At 43.6% G+C, this 14417-nt stretch overlaps 1 protein-coding gene and 1 pseudogene across 1 annotated transcript; one reads left to right on the forward strand and one right to left on the reverse strand.

Moving 5' to 3' along the window:
• The first annotated feature begins 859 nt into the window (after positions 1–859).
• LOC136536759 (uncharacterized) lies at positions 860–2311 on the forward strand (annotated as a pseudogene).
• A 6160-nt stretch (positions 2312–8471) lies between these two features.
• LOC136539176 (small heat shock protein, chloroplastic-like) lies at positions 8472–9510 on the reverse strand. Its single transcript, XM_066531117.1, has 2 exons — positions 9240–9510; positions 8472–9084 (listed from the first exon to the last, which is right to left on the reverse strand). Exons 1-2 carry the CDS (start codon positions 9445–9447, stop codon positions 8651–8653), a joined length of 642 nt encoding a protein of 213 aa, XP_066387214.1. The 5' UTR covers positions 9448–9510; the 3' UTR covers positions 8472–8650.
• Between the last annotated feature and the right edge of the window lie 4907 nt (positions 9511–14417).

The following is a 14417-nucleotide window of genomic DNA, read 5'->3' on the forward strand; positions in this document are numbered from 1 at the left end:
CTCTGACGAAAAGGAGGAGATCCAACGTGGGGCTTGACGTTGCATCGATCCACCATGGTAATTACTTGTTTCCCCATCTCCCGCGTCTAGGGTAGAGGTTTTCGTGGTTGAGGTCAGCTATGTTTTTGGGAGTTCGGTCATGCTAGAAACCATGGGAATCGACATCTTACTCTTGCGTTTCCTCCGTTTGCGTTATCCCCCCAAAAATCTAAGAGCTCGCATCATAACCAATGGGGGCGAATTCAGGATGAGATTCGGTCGAGATTTCGCAGAAATGTTGACATTCGGTTTCAGGGCCCTGCTTCATAATCGTGGAGATGCTATACATGAATTTAGAGGATTGGATGAATGCGAATCATTTCCCACCATTGAGTTTGGTTCAGAAGAATCCTACTGTGGCAATTGGGCTTCCCAAACATTCGCAACCTGACAATCTAGCTAGATTTGATAGAATAAAACATCACAAGGTCCCGCCGATTGCTGTAGTTGATTCTCATTCCATTGCAGTGGCAATCTACCAATTCAGTTTTCTTGGATCAGTAAGGACCAGCTGAATAAGGCAGACAATGGTTGTGCCAGGTCAATTGAGCAAATTATGCAAGAATTGCAGCCGCCATGGATGGCAGAGCTTCAGGATGCAGAGGTAGAACCGGCTCGGCGGGAAGATGCGAGCGCGAAACAGACAAAAAGTAAACTCATGGTGGAGGAGAAAAGGAAAGTTGGGCTGGCCCAGTCTGGCCCGTCCATAGAAGACCTTTTTTTCTCACTCCTATTCCCCACCTATGAAACCCCCAAAACCCCATCACTGCTCTCACCAATGGTTCTGGGTCGCCGCCGCTAGAGTTTGGGACCCGGGGCAGAGCGATTCCTGGTGAGCGCCAGTGATATTAGACAGTTCGGCATCCGGGCCAAGCATCTCGGCCGTGTCCACCCTTCAGCCACTGACGGGAGATCTTTTGTTGAGGTAGCAAAGTCAGCCATGGAGCATAAGCCTTTTCAGAGAGAAGGGGAAGCGCTTTCGAGATGGCCATGAAGGTGACCGCTACCGGGATAGGCGTGATGAGTTTCAAGGCCGTGACAGGCGGGATCGATGTGAGTTTCATGAGTTCAATGATAGAGATCTGCGTTAGAATCGCCAAGTGATTAGAGATCAAAATCAGAGGGATTTCCTAGGGTCGCAAGCTTGTTGGCGAGGCACAAGAGGTACGAGATGTGAGGCGGATGACGGAGGAAGACCTTCGCCACAAGATAGAAGATCATAGAAGAGGGTACATTCAACATCAGAATTGGGGCGCAGATACAGGTCAGTCCTCTGGTCTTCCCATGACGTGCTTCAACTGTAATGACTATGGCCATCATCAATCAACTTGCAAGAAGCCTCCATTCTGTTACAGTTGTAGAGATACTGGTCACAAATCTACTCAGTGCCCTATGATGCGTTCCAACAAAGGGTTACGTTTATGTGGGTATGGGATACCCGGCCAAATTTTTTATGCTCTGGATGTGCCTGAACCGAAATATGAAAATGAAGTGGTAACTGATTCTTCTATTAGAGCTCTGGTTTCTATGTTAGAGGGTAGAGGAACTAAGCTTCGTATTTCGACAGAACTGCGTTATCTGGTGGATTCAGAATGGGATTGGGGATGTGAAACGCATATCTGGTAGTGAATTTATTGTCAACATTCCCTCCAAGGCAGTTATGACCTTACTCAACAAGATGGGCAAGATCAAGTTCATTACTGCAGACATTCTTGCTATGGTTGAGGAGACAACGCTAGACCCAGATGTATTTCAGATGCTTGAGTCAGTATGGGTTAGAGCAGTGGGTATCCAAGATAATGCAAGATCAGAATTTGCTATCATGGAATTGGCTAGATTGGTTGGGGATCCTGAAGAGGTTCATCTACCTTCATTACAATGGAGATCTGTGTGGATTAGAATTTCATGTAAGAATCCAAATAAAATTGGGGGGACCTATGAAGTTTTCATTAACAAAAAAGGGAGGAAGATTTCCTGGTACTACTCTGATAAGCTAAGCAAATTCCCACCTTCCAAGCCTGATGATGATTTAGATGATAATGATGATGAGATTACAGATGAGGAGGACCCTGAATCTCAAGAGAGCCATGGTTGGCTTGAGTCTGGCAAGCCACCCCCAAAAAGCCCAACTAACAATACTGGAGCAGGGACTTCAGATTACAAAGGAAAGAAATGTGGTTTGTTGGTTTTATCTGAAGCAGATGGATCAAGTGCTAGTACTGATGTTCTAAAAGAAATACAGAACCTAGGCTTCTATGCTAAATCCTCATAATATGGCGCAACAATAGGTTAAGAGGCTCTCTGAGGTGTTCCCTGACTCCCAGATAATCATTCAAGATGAGTCTGTTGTTAAGATGCCTGAATCAGTGCTGCCTCCGGAATCAAATCAGACAATTTTTAGCACTAAGGACAGTGAACCTGTGATGACAATACATCCACCAGCTAGTCAAGAAGCCAATACCATAACTGAAGAAGATAGGACAACACACTATGATCATCTTGAGCTGGGTATGGGTGAGCTAGAACAGTCACAAGAAGCTAGTCACAACTCAGAGAAGAAGATTGAGGACAGCTTCGCGAATCCTGGAGTTCGGGCTTTAGAAATAATGCAGAACGGCTCAACGTCACTGGAGATCACTCAACCTGAGATAGACGCTTGATATTTCGATCCCTGACAAGAGGCTTCTTCGCGCCACCAGGCAAAGCTCAAGGGCCCAAGACAAAGAAGTGCAGGTTCTGGAGAAGGCCATTGCCTAGAAAAGCTGGTACTAAAGGTACTACCTCATGTTCCTCTAAACCTTCTGTTAACTCCTCTAGTTCTTTAGATACCATTGCTAGAGTTTGTGGCTTCTCCTTGGGTAAAGAGGAGGCAACTAGATTGGCAAACATTTCTTTGATCCAGGCTAAAGAAGAGGCTTTGATTGCTTTGGCTAATGCTAAGCAGAAAATTGTGTTGAGTTCTTATGATATTAGAGGTGGGTCCTGTGATGAGAGTTCTAGTGAACAACAAGCCCCTGTGTTAGAGTTGGAAGGGGTCAGAGCCAATATTGATGATAATTTATCACAGTTAGATAAAGGATGAAGATTCTTTTCTGGAATGTTAGAGGTTTAGGGAGTGCAGGTAGAAGAAAGCTTCTTATAGAGTTGGTTAATAAACACAGCTTTGATTGCATTTGCCTACAAGAAACTATTAAAACTACTTTCAAACAGAGAGAGTTGGATAGATTTGCAGGACAGAAGGATATGTTTTGGTCTTGGCTTCCTTGTATAGGGCATTCTGGGGGTCTCTTGATGGGAATAGACAAGGAGCTAGCTTCAGTAACAGATGAAGACAGAGGAGAGTTTTTCCAAAGCTGCACATTGACAATGAAGGATGATGGTTTTCAGTGGATGCTTGTTAACATTTATGGACCTGCTCATGATGACAGAAAGTTAAAGTTCTTGGAGGAAATTCAAAACAAGGTGTTGAGTTCAGAGTTTCCAATTTTACTAGGTGGTGACTTCAATTTGGTAAGAAAGGTGGAGGAGAAGTCATCTGGTAATGTCGATGTCCACTTAATGGAGGCATTCAATGACATGATCAATACTACATTCCCTAAGAGAGTTGCATAGGACAGGTAGTAGATACGCATGGACCAACAAGCAAAATCGCACCGATCATGTGTGTGTTGGATAGAGTTCTCGTTTCAAATGCTTGGGAAGACAAGTTTGACCTCACTACTGTGGTAACAACTCCGAGGTCAGGATCAGACCACAACCCAATTTTGCTTGACACAGGGCGATGGCTTGGTTCTGAAGCAATACTACTTTAGATTCAGTGCTCATTGGTGGAATCAACTAGGTTTTCGAGATTGGGTTCAAAGCAAGTGGCCAACTAGATATAAGTTTGATTCGCTAGACCATTGGCATGTCACTTCGAGCAAACTTAGAAGAGCTATTAAAGGTTGGGGTCAGAATAAGGACAGTCAACAGAGAAAAGCTAAGCATGAGATCATGAGGAGAATATCAACTTTAGATGAGTGGAGTAATTCTAGACGTTTGGCTCAGATATAATGGGCGGAGAGATATGAACTAGAGAAAGGCCTTCAGCAGATATTAACAGATGAGGAAATACAATGGCAAAGAAGAGGTGGGGAAAAATGGATGCTAACTGGTGACTCAAACACAAGTTATTTTCATAAGTGCGCCAATGGTAGAAGAAGGAAAATGCAAATCTCTATGTTAGAGGTGGATAACCAAGAGGTAATAGATCCGCAACACTTAAGAGATCATGTAACAGAATATTACAAACAATTATTTGGAAGTGCGGAAGTAGCAGATATGCACCTAGATTTGGAGTTATGGTCTGATGAACAACAAATCCAACAAGCTGACAATGAACTGCTTACCAGACCTTTTACTTTAGAGGAGATTGATATCACAATTAAAGAGATGAAGAACAATACTGCTCCTGGGCCTGATGGTTTTTTGGTAGAATTCTTTAAATCTTTTTGGCCCCTAATTAGAGATGACATTAAGGAGATGCTAGATAATTTGCATGCTAGGACTCTAGAGTTATGGAGATTGAACTATGGGGTAATAATCTTACTGCCTAAGGTTAAACCAGCTACTAACATCAGGCAGTTCAGACCAATTTGCCTGTTAAATGTCATTTACAAGATCACAAAGACCTTGACTCTGAGACTCACAGCTGTAATTAATAAGGTGATCAGCCCCTTTCAAATAGCCTTCATCCCCGGTAGAAATATTTTAGAGGGAGTAGTAATCCTCCAGGAGGTTCTGCATGAGCTGAGAGTCACTAAAACTTCTAGAGTTATTATCAAATTAGATTTTGAAAAGGCCTATGATAAGGTCAATTGGAATTTTCTGGAAGAAGTGTTAAATAGGAAGGGTTTCTCCGATACTTGGATACAGTGGATTAACAAAGCTGTCAGAGGGGGAAGAGTATGTATAGACTTAAATGGAGAAAGGGGGAATATTTTAGAATCTACAAAGGGTTAAGACAGGGGGACCCCTTATCTCCTTTATTATTCAATTTGGTAGCTGATGCTCTGTCAGCCATGCTTACAAGAGCTTGTGATGCTAGTATTATCCAGGCCTGGTGCCCCACTTAGTAAATAGAGGTCTTTCACATTTACAGTATGTAGACGATACAGTCATCCTTCTCCAGTATTCTCCAGAGATCCTTTCAAATGTCTGGTTGATTCTATCTTGTTATGAAGCCTTGTCTGGGATGAAGATCAATTTTGAGAAGAGAGAGATCTTTACAATTGGTCTTTCAGAAGAAAAGCAGTGTGTGGCAGCTAATGCTTTAGGCTGCAAAATTGGATCCTTTCCTTTGAAGTACCTTGGGTATGCCTGTAAATGGTTCTCAAATCTCCAAGGCTCAATTGAGTTATGTCAGTGACTAAGACTGAAAAAAGGCTAGGAACTTGGCAGTGTGAGTACCTGTCCTCTAGAGGCAAATCTACGCTGATTGACTATTGCTTGTCCAGCATTCCTATGTACACCATGGGGGTGTATCAACTATATGAGGGGAACTTTCAGAAACTCTGATTCAATCAGATCTAGATTTTACTGGCAGGGGACTTCCAAGAAAAGGAAATATCACATGATTAAGTAGGGAAGCTCTGAACAGGCCCAAAGAGTTTGGTGGGTTAGGTTTCCTAAATGCTAGAGTTATGAATGTATGCCTGCTAGCTAAATGGATAGGACAAATTGGAAAGAGGGGACAGTAGTCTGTGCTGCTCATTGTTACGTAATAAATATTTGGGTGACAGAAGTATTTTTCAGATTAGGAACAGGAAAGGCTCACAATTTTGGAGGTCGCTGTTAGATGTAAGAGAGTGGTACCAAAGAGGTCGCTGTATTAATATTAGAGCTGGGTTCCAAACTAGACTCTGGCATGATTGTTGGTTAGGTAGCTGTCCACTGAAAATTAGCTTCCCCAAGCTGTTCAACATTACTTCAAATCTAGATATAGAGGTGGCTAATGCTTTTGTAAATGGACAATGGCACATAGGATTTAGAAGACAATTGGTGGGTGATCTGTTAGAGGAATGGGAGCACCTGCAAAACCTTCTAAGTGAAGTTGAGTTATCAGAGGGCCGTGATGAGGTTTTCTAGGCATTAGAGAGAACCAAAAAGTATTCGACGAGATCTTTGTATAGATGGATGACTTCTGGAGGCATGATTGATAGGCATATGTTGCTGATCTGGAAAAGCAATATCCCACTCAAGGTTAAGATTTTTATGTGGATGGCGTCTCATGATAGAATCCAGTGTGCAGTTCAGTTAAAGAAGAAGTGGTCAGGGGCCGAGGAATGTTTCACCTGCGGCAAACTTGAATCCTCAGATCATATTCTATTCCAATGCCCGCTAGCTGTGTTCCTTTGGTCTTTTATGAGAGATTGCTTGGGCTGGGAGACTTCTCCAGGTCAGTTGCGATTCCTTTTTTCGAGAGATCGTGGACAGATGTAGAGGTGTAAAGCAGGGGTGACTTTGTTCTTATGTGCAGGTGCGCTGTGGATAATTTGGAAAGCTCGTAACGACATGGTGTTCAACAAGAAGCTGATATCCTCCCGATGGTGCTCATATACAAAACAATCACGCTGGTGAAGACTTGGAACCCTCTCCTGAAGCCAAAGTTGAAGCCCCTGGCGAATGAAATGATTCTAATGGTTTCAGCAAGCGCTGCTTCTATGTAACTGATCTTCGCGCGTTACGCTCTTAGTTTCTGGTGTTAGCACGACTTTTGTGATTTGTCTAAACTTCTGTTACAGGTCTTTGTCGAGTTGGTTCTAGTTAAGTCACTCTTTGAAATGTTTGAACTCTTTTGTAAGCTGGTGTTCCCAGCATCGGATCGTTGGCTTGATAAGCTTTCAATAAAGCCGGGCAATGCCTCTGATCTAAACAAAAAACAAATAAAACATACAAAAATAAAAAACAAAAAAGATTATATAATTGTTCGAGTAATTGTTACTATTATTATTTATGAACAATCAATTTACATCAATTAAGCACAAAACTTACACCCAAACAAGAATAGTAAAATATAGTCCAATAAGATATAATCAGCCATTAGTAATCAAACAAAGCTTCTCTCAAGAGCATCTGGCCCCATGCTGTTTGAGAGAGCAGAACAAGGCAGAGGCAACAGAGCAGGCAAGCCAGGGACATGTCGTGGTTGCAATTTCCAAGCATGAAGACGACAACCGGGTGGGCAGCTAGCTGAGAGAGATGGCGTGGGAGCTATGGCCTGAGACCCGGCGTGGCCCTGGATTCAATCGTGCGGAGCAAACAGAGCGGCGGAGAGAGCAACACGTGTCAAATCGGATGGATAGGAAATTGAGTGACCAAACCCCGTAAAACACCCTAGCGCTACATAGATTTACCGTATTAGATTATAAGGAGCCTAACTCTTAACCAAGGTCCTATATGAATGAAGGCTTTGCTTTTTGTTAGCAGAACTTGAGTTTTCAGTTTGGAAACCCTATCCATAATACAGCACGTAGAATAATGTGTATTTACACATTATTGTAAACTGCAGGGTAATTCTCAAGTTAATTGTATGAGGTCAATCTGACTAGATCGAATTATCTGGGCCCTCAATATTAGCAAAACGTCTTTGTATATTTGCTGCAGGCATTATTGAGAATTAAATCAAAGGGTACATAGATGAGGGGGCAAAAATCTTGCAAGAAACTCTCATATACAGGAAAAACACAATAATCAAACTGGTCACCTACTTGTCTTCATCAGTTCAAGAGAAATTCTGCCATCCTTCAAAAGTACTGAAAGTAATCAACATGTCTATTGGAAAAATGGAAAAACACTCGGTTGTTGGTTAGATTTCTTATGGTAAAACTTGTATACCCAGGTTTAGCTTCTCAACTTAACCGATGTTTTTCTCTCAATTTATTTTAAAATTTAAGGGGCAATTCTTTCAATAGTAAGCTATGTTCCCGTTGACAGCGGGTGCTATAATAACTTTGTCAATCTCATGATCTGGTTGCTCTATCTTGATAAGTGCTCTTGTAAGATTCGGTCTCACTTGTACAGCAGTGTACAGCGGAAAAAAAATTGCATGCGGCCCATCCGCATGCAGCATTCGTGCGGACTCCAGACCTGTTCCGGCCAGTGGACCTGTTAATATGACAAGCACCGTGTGTTAGCTCCTAATTTTTTTTCCACGTGGTGCAAATTGGTTGGACGACCGTTTTTTTCCACCTGGTGCAAATTGGTCCGTACGTTGCTGGGTGCGGTCGGTCTCCACTTAATTTTTTTCCTGTACGGCAGGGCCATGACAACACTTTTTTTCATAATCCTTAGCCTGTTTCTTACGCTGTGAGTATAATATATAGTAGCATATATCTGGGAAAAAAGATTGCTTGTCGGTTCCTCACAAAAAAGGAACAATATTTGTATTTGCGTGAAGAAGAACAACAGGTGCTCATTTTATTTTATTGATTGAAGTACATGGGAACACAAAGCCCACGAACATAATATATATATGGTCTACGCGATCGAGTACGTGATCGAGATCGACGGACCGCAGTAGCCTGTTGGACATCGGACAAATCAAAAGCACTCCTTCAATTCATGCATGCTTCTACTTGACTTGAATGCTGACGTCGATCTTCCTGCGCGCCCGCTCCTTGATCTTGGCGACAGTGACCCTGAGCACGCCGGACTTGAGCTCCGCCTCCACGCCCTCCCTGCTGTACCCCGCCGGGAGGAGCATCCGGGCGTAGATCACCTCGCCGCCCTGCTGTGCCGCCGCCTCCTTGCTAGCTTCTGCCGCCGTGGCGCCCCTTCTGGTCTGCTGCTGGGGAGCATAATCCGTGACACCACCGCCAGGGCTCCGCTGCCCCATGTCCCCACCAACGACATGGAATTTCTTCTTGATGACGAGCACGTCCTCGTCGATCTCCACGGCGAGGTCATACTGGGACAGCCCAGGCACCTCGAACCACAGGTTCACCTTCTCGGCGTCCTCCTGCAGCTGCCACCGTTCCTCACGTGGTGGCACCGGGTGCACCAGAACTGTTATTTCACCGTACCGGTGCACATGTTACTTATATGCCTTGTACCGTTGGATTGAAACGAAATACACTACTAATTACCTATACAATGCAAGATATATATTCGCATGCATGCATTGAAATCAGAAAAGAAAATGTATCGGCGAGCGAGCTCACCGAAGGCAGGGATGTTAAATGGATGCAAATCCGTCTTTGGGTTGTGATCCCCTTTCTGGCTGGTCGCACAAGACACAGAAAGGGGCCGGGGCATCCTCTGGGAAGAAAGGGAAGCCACCCCCACCGCTGCTGGTCTCCCGGAGGAATAGACTGCCGGACGCACTGCGGACCCGAGGCTCAGAAGGGTGCAAGAAGTGACCGTCGACATTGTCGCACCCTTGATTTCAATGTAACTCTAGATAGCTCCTCCCTACTGATATCAGCAAGAAGATGTAAGGATGTCTTGTGTGAGAGGCGGAGAAGATTGTGAAGTAATTTATAGATAGGAAGATACTACAGAGAGATACAACAACACTGACAAGGTTACCTTTGCTTGGCCCATGAATGAGAGGAATAAAGCGGTTTCTGCGTTGCTTTATCTTGAAGGGATTTGCCATGCTGCAAATGATGCCAATCTTGTAGTTGCAAGGCAGAGAAAAGAACAATACCAGGTGTCATGGATGCAAGTCTAGTTTTGTTGTCTAGACTAGACTGAAGGAACCAGAAATTCTAGTTAATGTAGGCACGAAAAACAAAATTACAGATGTGTTGATTCCTTGCTTCCTTCGGATACACTGGCGAAAAAGCAATTGCATGGTGTGTACGCATAACGCGTGTACGACATCAGTACGCAAATTTGCTAAGTTTGTTTTTATAAGGAAGAGCATATCTTTCATTAACCATTGGCTCTAGGCAGATCACCAGAGACCAAAGCAGTTACCCTGAGCAGCGAGATCTCGCCCCCATACAAAGCTAGGCGATTAACCACTTTGTTGCATGATCTCGAACATACTCGGATTTCACATAGCACAAAAGACTCGCTAATGAAGTTTCTAATCTAACGGAACACGCACCCATCCACACTCCTATCCTTCTCTGTTGAGGTCAGGCCTTTCTGCAAATTAATTTGTTGCATTTGTTTCAAGTATAATTCGACTGATTCCAAATTGAGCAACTCGACTAAAACTCATCAGGCTGCTTGTGCTTCTGCCTGCAAAGGACAAGAGACTCCAATTATTTCCCACATCCCTCTTCCAGGAACTCACCATTTTTAATTAGGCTCCCTACGGTGTGCTTCTAGAGTGACGCCCAAACATTGTCTCCCTTCCAGGCATCACTCTCTATATCGCAGCTACCAGTGCAAACTTCTGAAAATTCTGGAGCGGAGCAAGCTGAAGCTTCGGTGCCTTGCAACTAAAGAATAATATTTCTTCTATCAAGTGTGGGGAGAGGAGATGTTACTAGTGTCAGATGAAAGCCAATAGGCAGCACCAGTATTCCTGCATGCCTGGATAGCTTCGGCGCCAATTTTTTAAACACCGTAACTATAAAGACCGATGCTTGTTTGTCCACCGTCACACTCACTTTTTTTCTGGCTCTACTCCACGCTGTGGCCTGTGGAGGGCCTTATTGCGAGCAACACAGCCCATCCACCAGCTTGAGTACTGACCCTGAAACATGCATCTACATTGATCTTGTACATGTCCTCTAGTGGAGGTTCCCACTTTAGCATGCTCTTCCACAATTGAAGGCCATGGCACTTTGATGCATCAAGGAACTCTGGCTCCGCATCATGTTCCATCTTGTCTAGAGCATCCAACACTTCATTATCCACCAATGTGTCATGGCCTATTTCATTGATGGTTTCCTGCACGGTTTCATTCACTGTTTCTTGATCAGTATGACACTCAGCTTCCTGGAAGGTTTCATGCAAGGTTTCATTTACTATCTCCCGCAAGGGTGCCTGGACGGTTTCCTCAGGTAAGTTTTCACCCTGCTCGCCATGCTTGTTCAAAACCTTATAGTTTTTCATGAAACCCCTATGTATCAGATGAAATCGTATCTTCTCGATGCTCTTAAACTCCTTTTCATTCTTGCAATCAGCACATGGGCAGTGTATGTATCCTTTACTCCGTACATTATTTGCTACATACACCATGGCGGCATTCAAAAAAGACCTAATGCCTTCCACGAATGGGGCAAACATAGTTTCCAAGCACATCCATCTATGAATAACACAACTTTTGTGACATAGGTCTACTAATACTAATGTGTCATTCAATTTAATACAATCAAACTATATGATAGCAACGATCAAGATTCAGAAGCCGCCTCCAAAATCAGGAAGCACTCTAAAAGTAAGAAAGATGATTTTTGTTCACAATTTAACCACGGGAAGTAAGCGAGCTACACGAAAGGGGTTGTTAGTTACCAATCTTAGAACATCCTTTGAAAATTGACAGCCTTCACTAGCAAACGGTCGCCAAAAATGGTGGGATGAGCCGCGGCTAAAGAAGTTGATTGAGTGGAGAGGAGGAGGGAAATGGGGTCTTCTTCTTCCAGCCATTTACCACAGCCGGGTTAAATGGATTGCTGACAGTGATATCTGTTTGTACCGCCGGATCGAAGCATATGATATTCAGTGTTCGAACAAACCAGCGGTGAAACTGCTGATCATCGCCGGCACAGGGAATGATCCGGTGTTTCGAATCATTGCGGTTTCCACCGCTGGATCATACGACGAACTGACTGTGCTAGCTTATTTCACCACCGGCTCTAACGGTGGTGTACCCTTTCATCTTGAAACCGGCGGCAAAACTTCTTATCTCCGCTGGTTTATTTGTGCGTCGCGCTTTGGATGATTAGTTGGCAGTGCTAAAGTGTTCCACCGCCGGTGTACCACGCGGCGCGAAGACTGGTACTGTATTCACCGCCGTATCATACACCGGGCCGGCGGTGAAAACGTTTGTCGCCGCCGGTAGGCCACCAAGAAGGGACCCCTTAGGACAAGAGCCGGCGGTGATAAGTACCACGGCCAGTTGTTTCATGACCGGCAGTGATTAAAATTTCTGTAGTAGTGCACGTCACTGTTCAGCATGGACAAATATGTGCCATTGCAAGATCTAGACCGTACATGCACTGATATGTGAAATGTGAAGATCTTGCAATAGATTACAAGTTGGTGAACCAATAATTTGCACCCATCCATCCAGTTCTTGTGTTCCTTCATTATCAAAAAAAGTTCTTGTATTCCAGCCCCAATTTACACTAATAGAAAAGCTCAATTTTTGTTCTTCTCCACCTCCCACCAAGTTGGTGAACCAATTTGCACCTGCAACAGAACCATCCAATTTATAAGAGCATAAGTACAATAGCAATCTCCGAAGCGATCGAACCGTCATACTTGAACCCATATAAACCTGGTAGTCCGATGAAATCACGAAGGATCTCAAACAAACCGACGTACAAACCAAGATCGTACATGGTTCAACATAACCAGTCACATGTTACAATAGGGTCACAAATAGTTCTCATACATCGGAGTTTCAATAGTGTTATTACAACTCAAATTTAGAAGTAGCAGAAGCAACATAGTTTTGAAACAACATCACGATAGTTCAAATACATAGCCAGTTTAGGATCATCTCCAACAAAAAGCACATAGAGGAGACGATATAGAATGACCATACCCTTGGTCTTACTCTCCATCAATAGAAGGAGTTATGCAGTGCTTGCAATAACCATGGTACATCACGCCATCTGCAACAAATGGGAATAAACCCTAAGTACGAGAATGTACTCAGCTAGACTTACCCATCATAAACCAAAATAATAAGACACCAAGGAGCATGCAAGGCTTTATCGATGGAGTTAGCTTGATAATATTTTGCATAAAAGCTTAAGTAATATAACTTGGAGATTTAGTACCTCTAGCATCAATTTGAATACCTATTCAATTAAGCATCTCTAAATTAGCACCTATACTAGAGCAATCACTTGATTAAGCTAACAAGCATTAGTAACCATATCCGGTATAAGAATAATTTGAGCATCATCATAACCATCAAGTTTCCATTAGTGCTTCTATGTTGCCGCTGCTCAGTCAAGTTCTCACTATCCGAGAGAGACAACGATTCGAATCGATTTTGTGACAGAACCGCCCAATTTATACAAGATCAAGTACGGTTGTCCCCGCTTAACACGTTGACACGCGCATACTCTCACTTATATAAACCCGGTAGTCCGCCGAGTGTCACGCAGGACCTCGGTAAATCAACATCACAACCAAGATCGCGTGATTAAGCAAATACACATCACATACGCAGAGTTGCAGCGGAAAGAATATTACAAATAGGTTCATAAATAATAAAACAAGTTTGGATTTCAAAATCGATTAGTGAAAACAACATTGCTTTCGATGGATTTCATTAATATGAGTTCCAAATACATTGCTAGCATAAGTGACATCCTCAGATAAAAGCATATAGATGAGAATAAATATAGAGTCACCGAGCCCACCGGCGGTTAGCCACCATCTTCAACAGGCCGAAACCTCACCTGCAACATGGTGGGATAAACCCTGAGTACTCGAATGTACTCAGCTAGACTTACCCGTCATAACCAGAAATAAAATTGACTCCAAGGAGTATGCAAGGCTTTATAAGTGGAGGTAGCTTGACAACATTTTGCATAAACAGCGATTAACTCAATTATACAATTATGATTCTGTCATCAAGTTAATTAGAACTATCCATCTCTAGATTAGCAACTATCCTGTGCCAAACATGTGGTATATCTTTTTAGAGCATACAATAGTAACCATAGCAGGTGTAGTAATTCCATATTTATCCGAACCATCATGTTCCATACATAGTTACTACGATGTTGGAGCTAGCCAAGTTTCTCACTATCCGGGAGAGACGGCGATTCGAATCGATTTCAACCAGCTGGGAATTTATTCCTAACACAAACCCAGGCAGACCAGATCAACGGTCACCTTAGGTCACCTTTGGTACAACTCAGGTACACATTTCGCGGGTCCGTACTGCGCCGCACAATCTGGAACACCAGATGCCAGGATGCTCAGGCCAAGCCTGCCCTTGGGCTCAGTCTGATCGTTCCCCGGAAGGAGCGCACAACAAAACGGTTCCCGGCCTGAGTTGAATTACTCGGCTTCGCGGTCGGAACGAGTTATCCGGCCAGCTAAGTGATAGGCATGCGTTCAATCTTGTCAGAAGTTCCAACAACGGTACGGTCCTTGATCGGCACAGACGGAATCACATGAGTCAACCTACACATAGACTCCGCCCGGCCTCGATTTACTTTTACCCCATGGTTCTTTTCCACGATAGCAAATAT

The sequence above is a fragment of the Miscanthus floridulus genome, chromosome 2 (genome assembly GCF_019320115.1).
Source record: "Miscanthus floridulus cultivar M001 chromosome 2, ASM1932011v1, whole genome shotgun sequence".
Taxonomy (NCBI): domain Eukaryota; kingdom Viridiplantae; phylum Streptophyta; class Magnoliopsida; order Poales; family Poaceae; genus Miscanthus; species Miscanthus floridulus.

What these genes read in the sequence shown, in the direction of transcription:
- LOC136539176 (XM_066531117.1), bottom strand. Translation starts at nt 9,447, where the DNA reads ATGTCGACGGTCACTTCTTGCACCCTTCTGAGCCTCGGGTCCGCAGTG. An exon ending in ATTTAACATCCCTGCCTTCG is followed by an intron (nt 9,085 to 9,239) that starts GTGAGCTCGCTC and finishes GTGAAATAACAG; the next exon opens with TTCTGGTGCACCCGGTGCCA.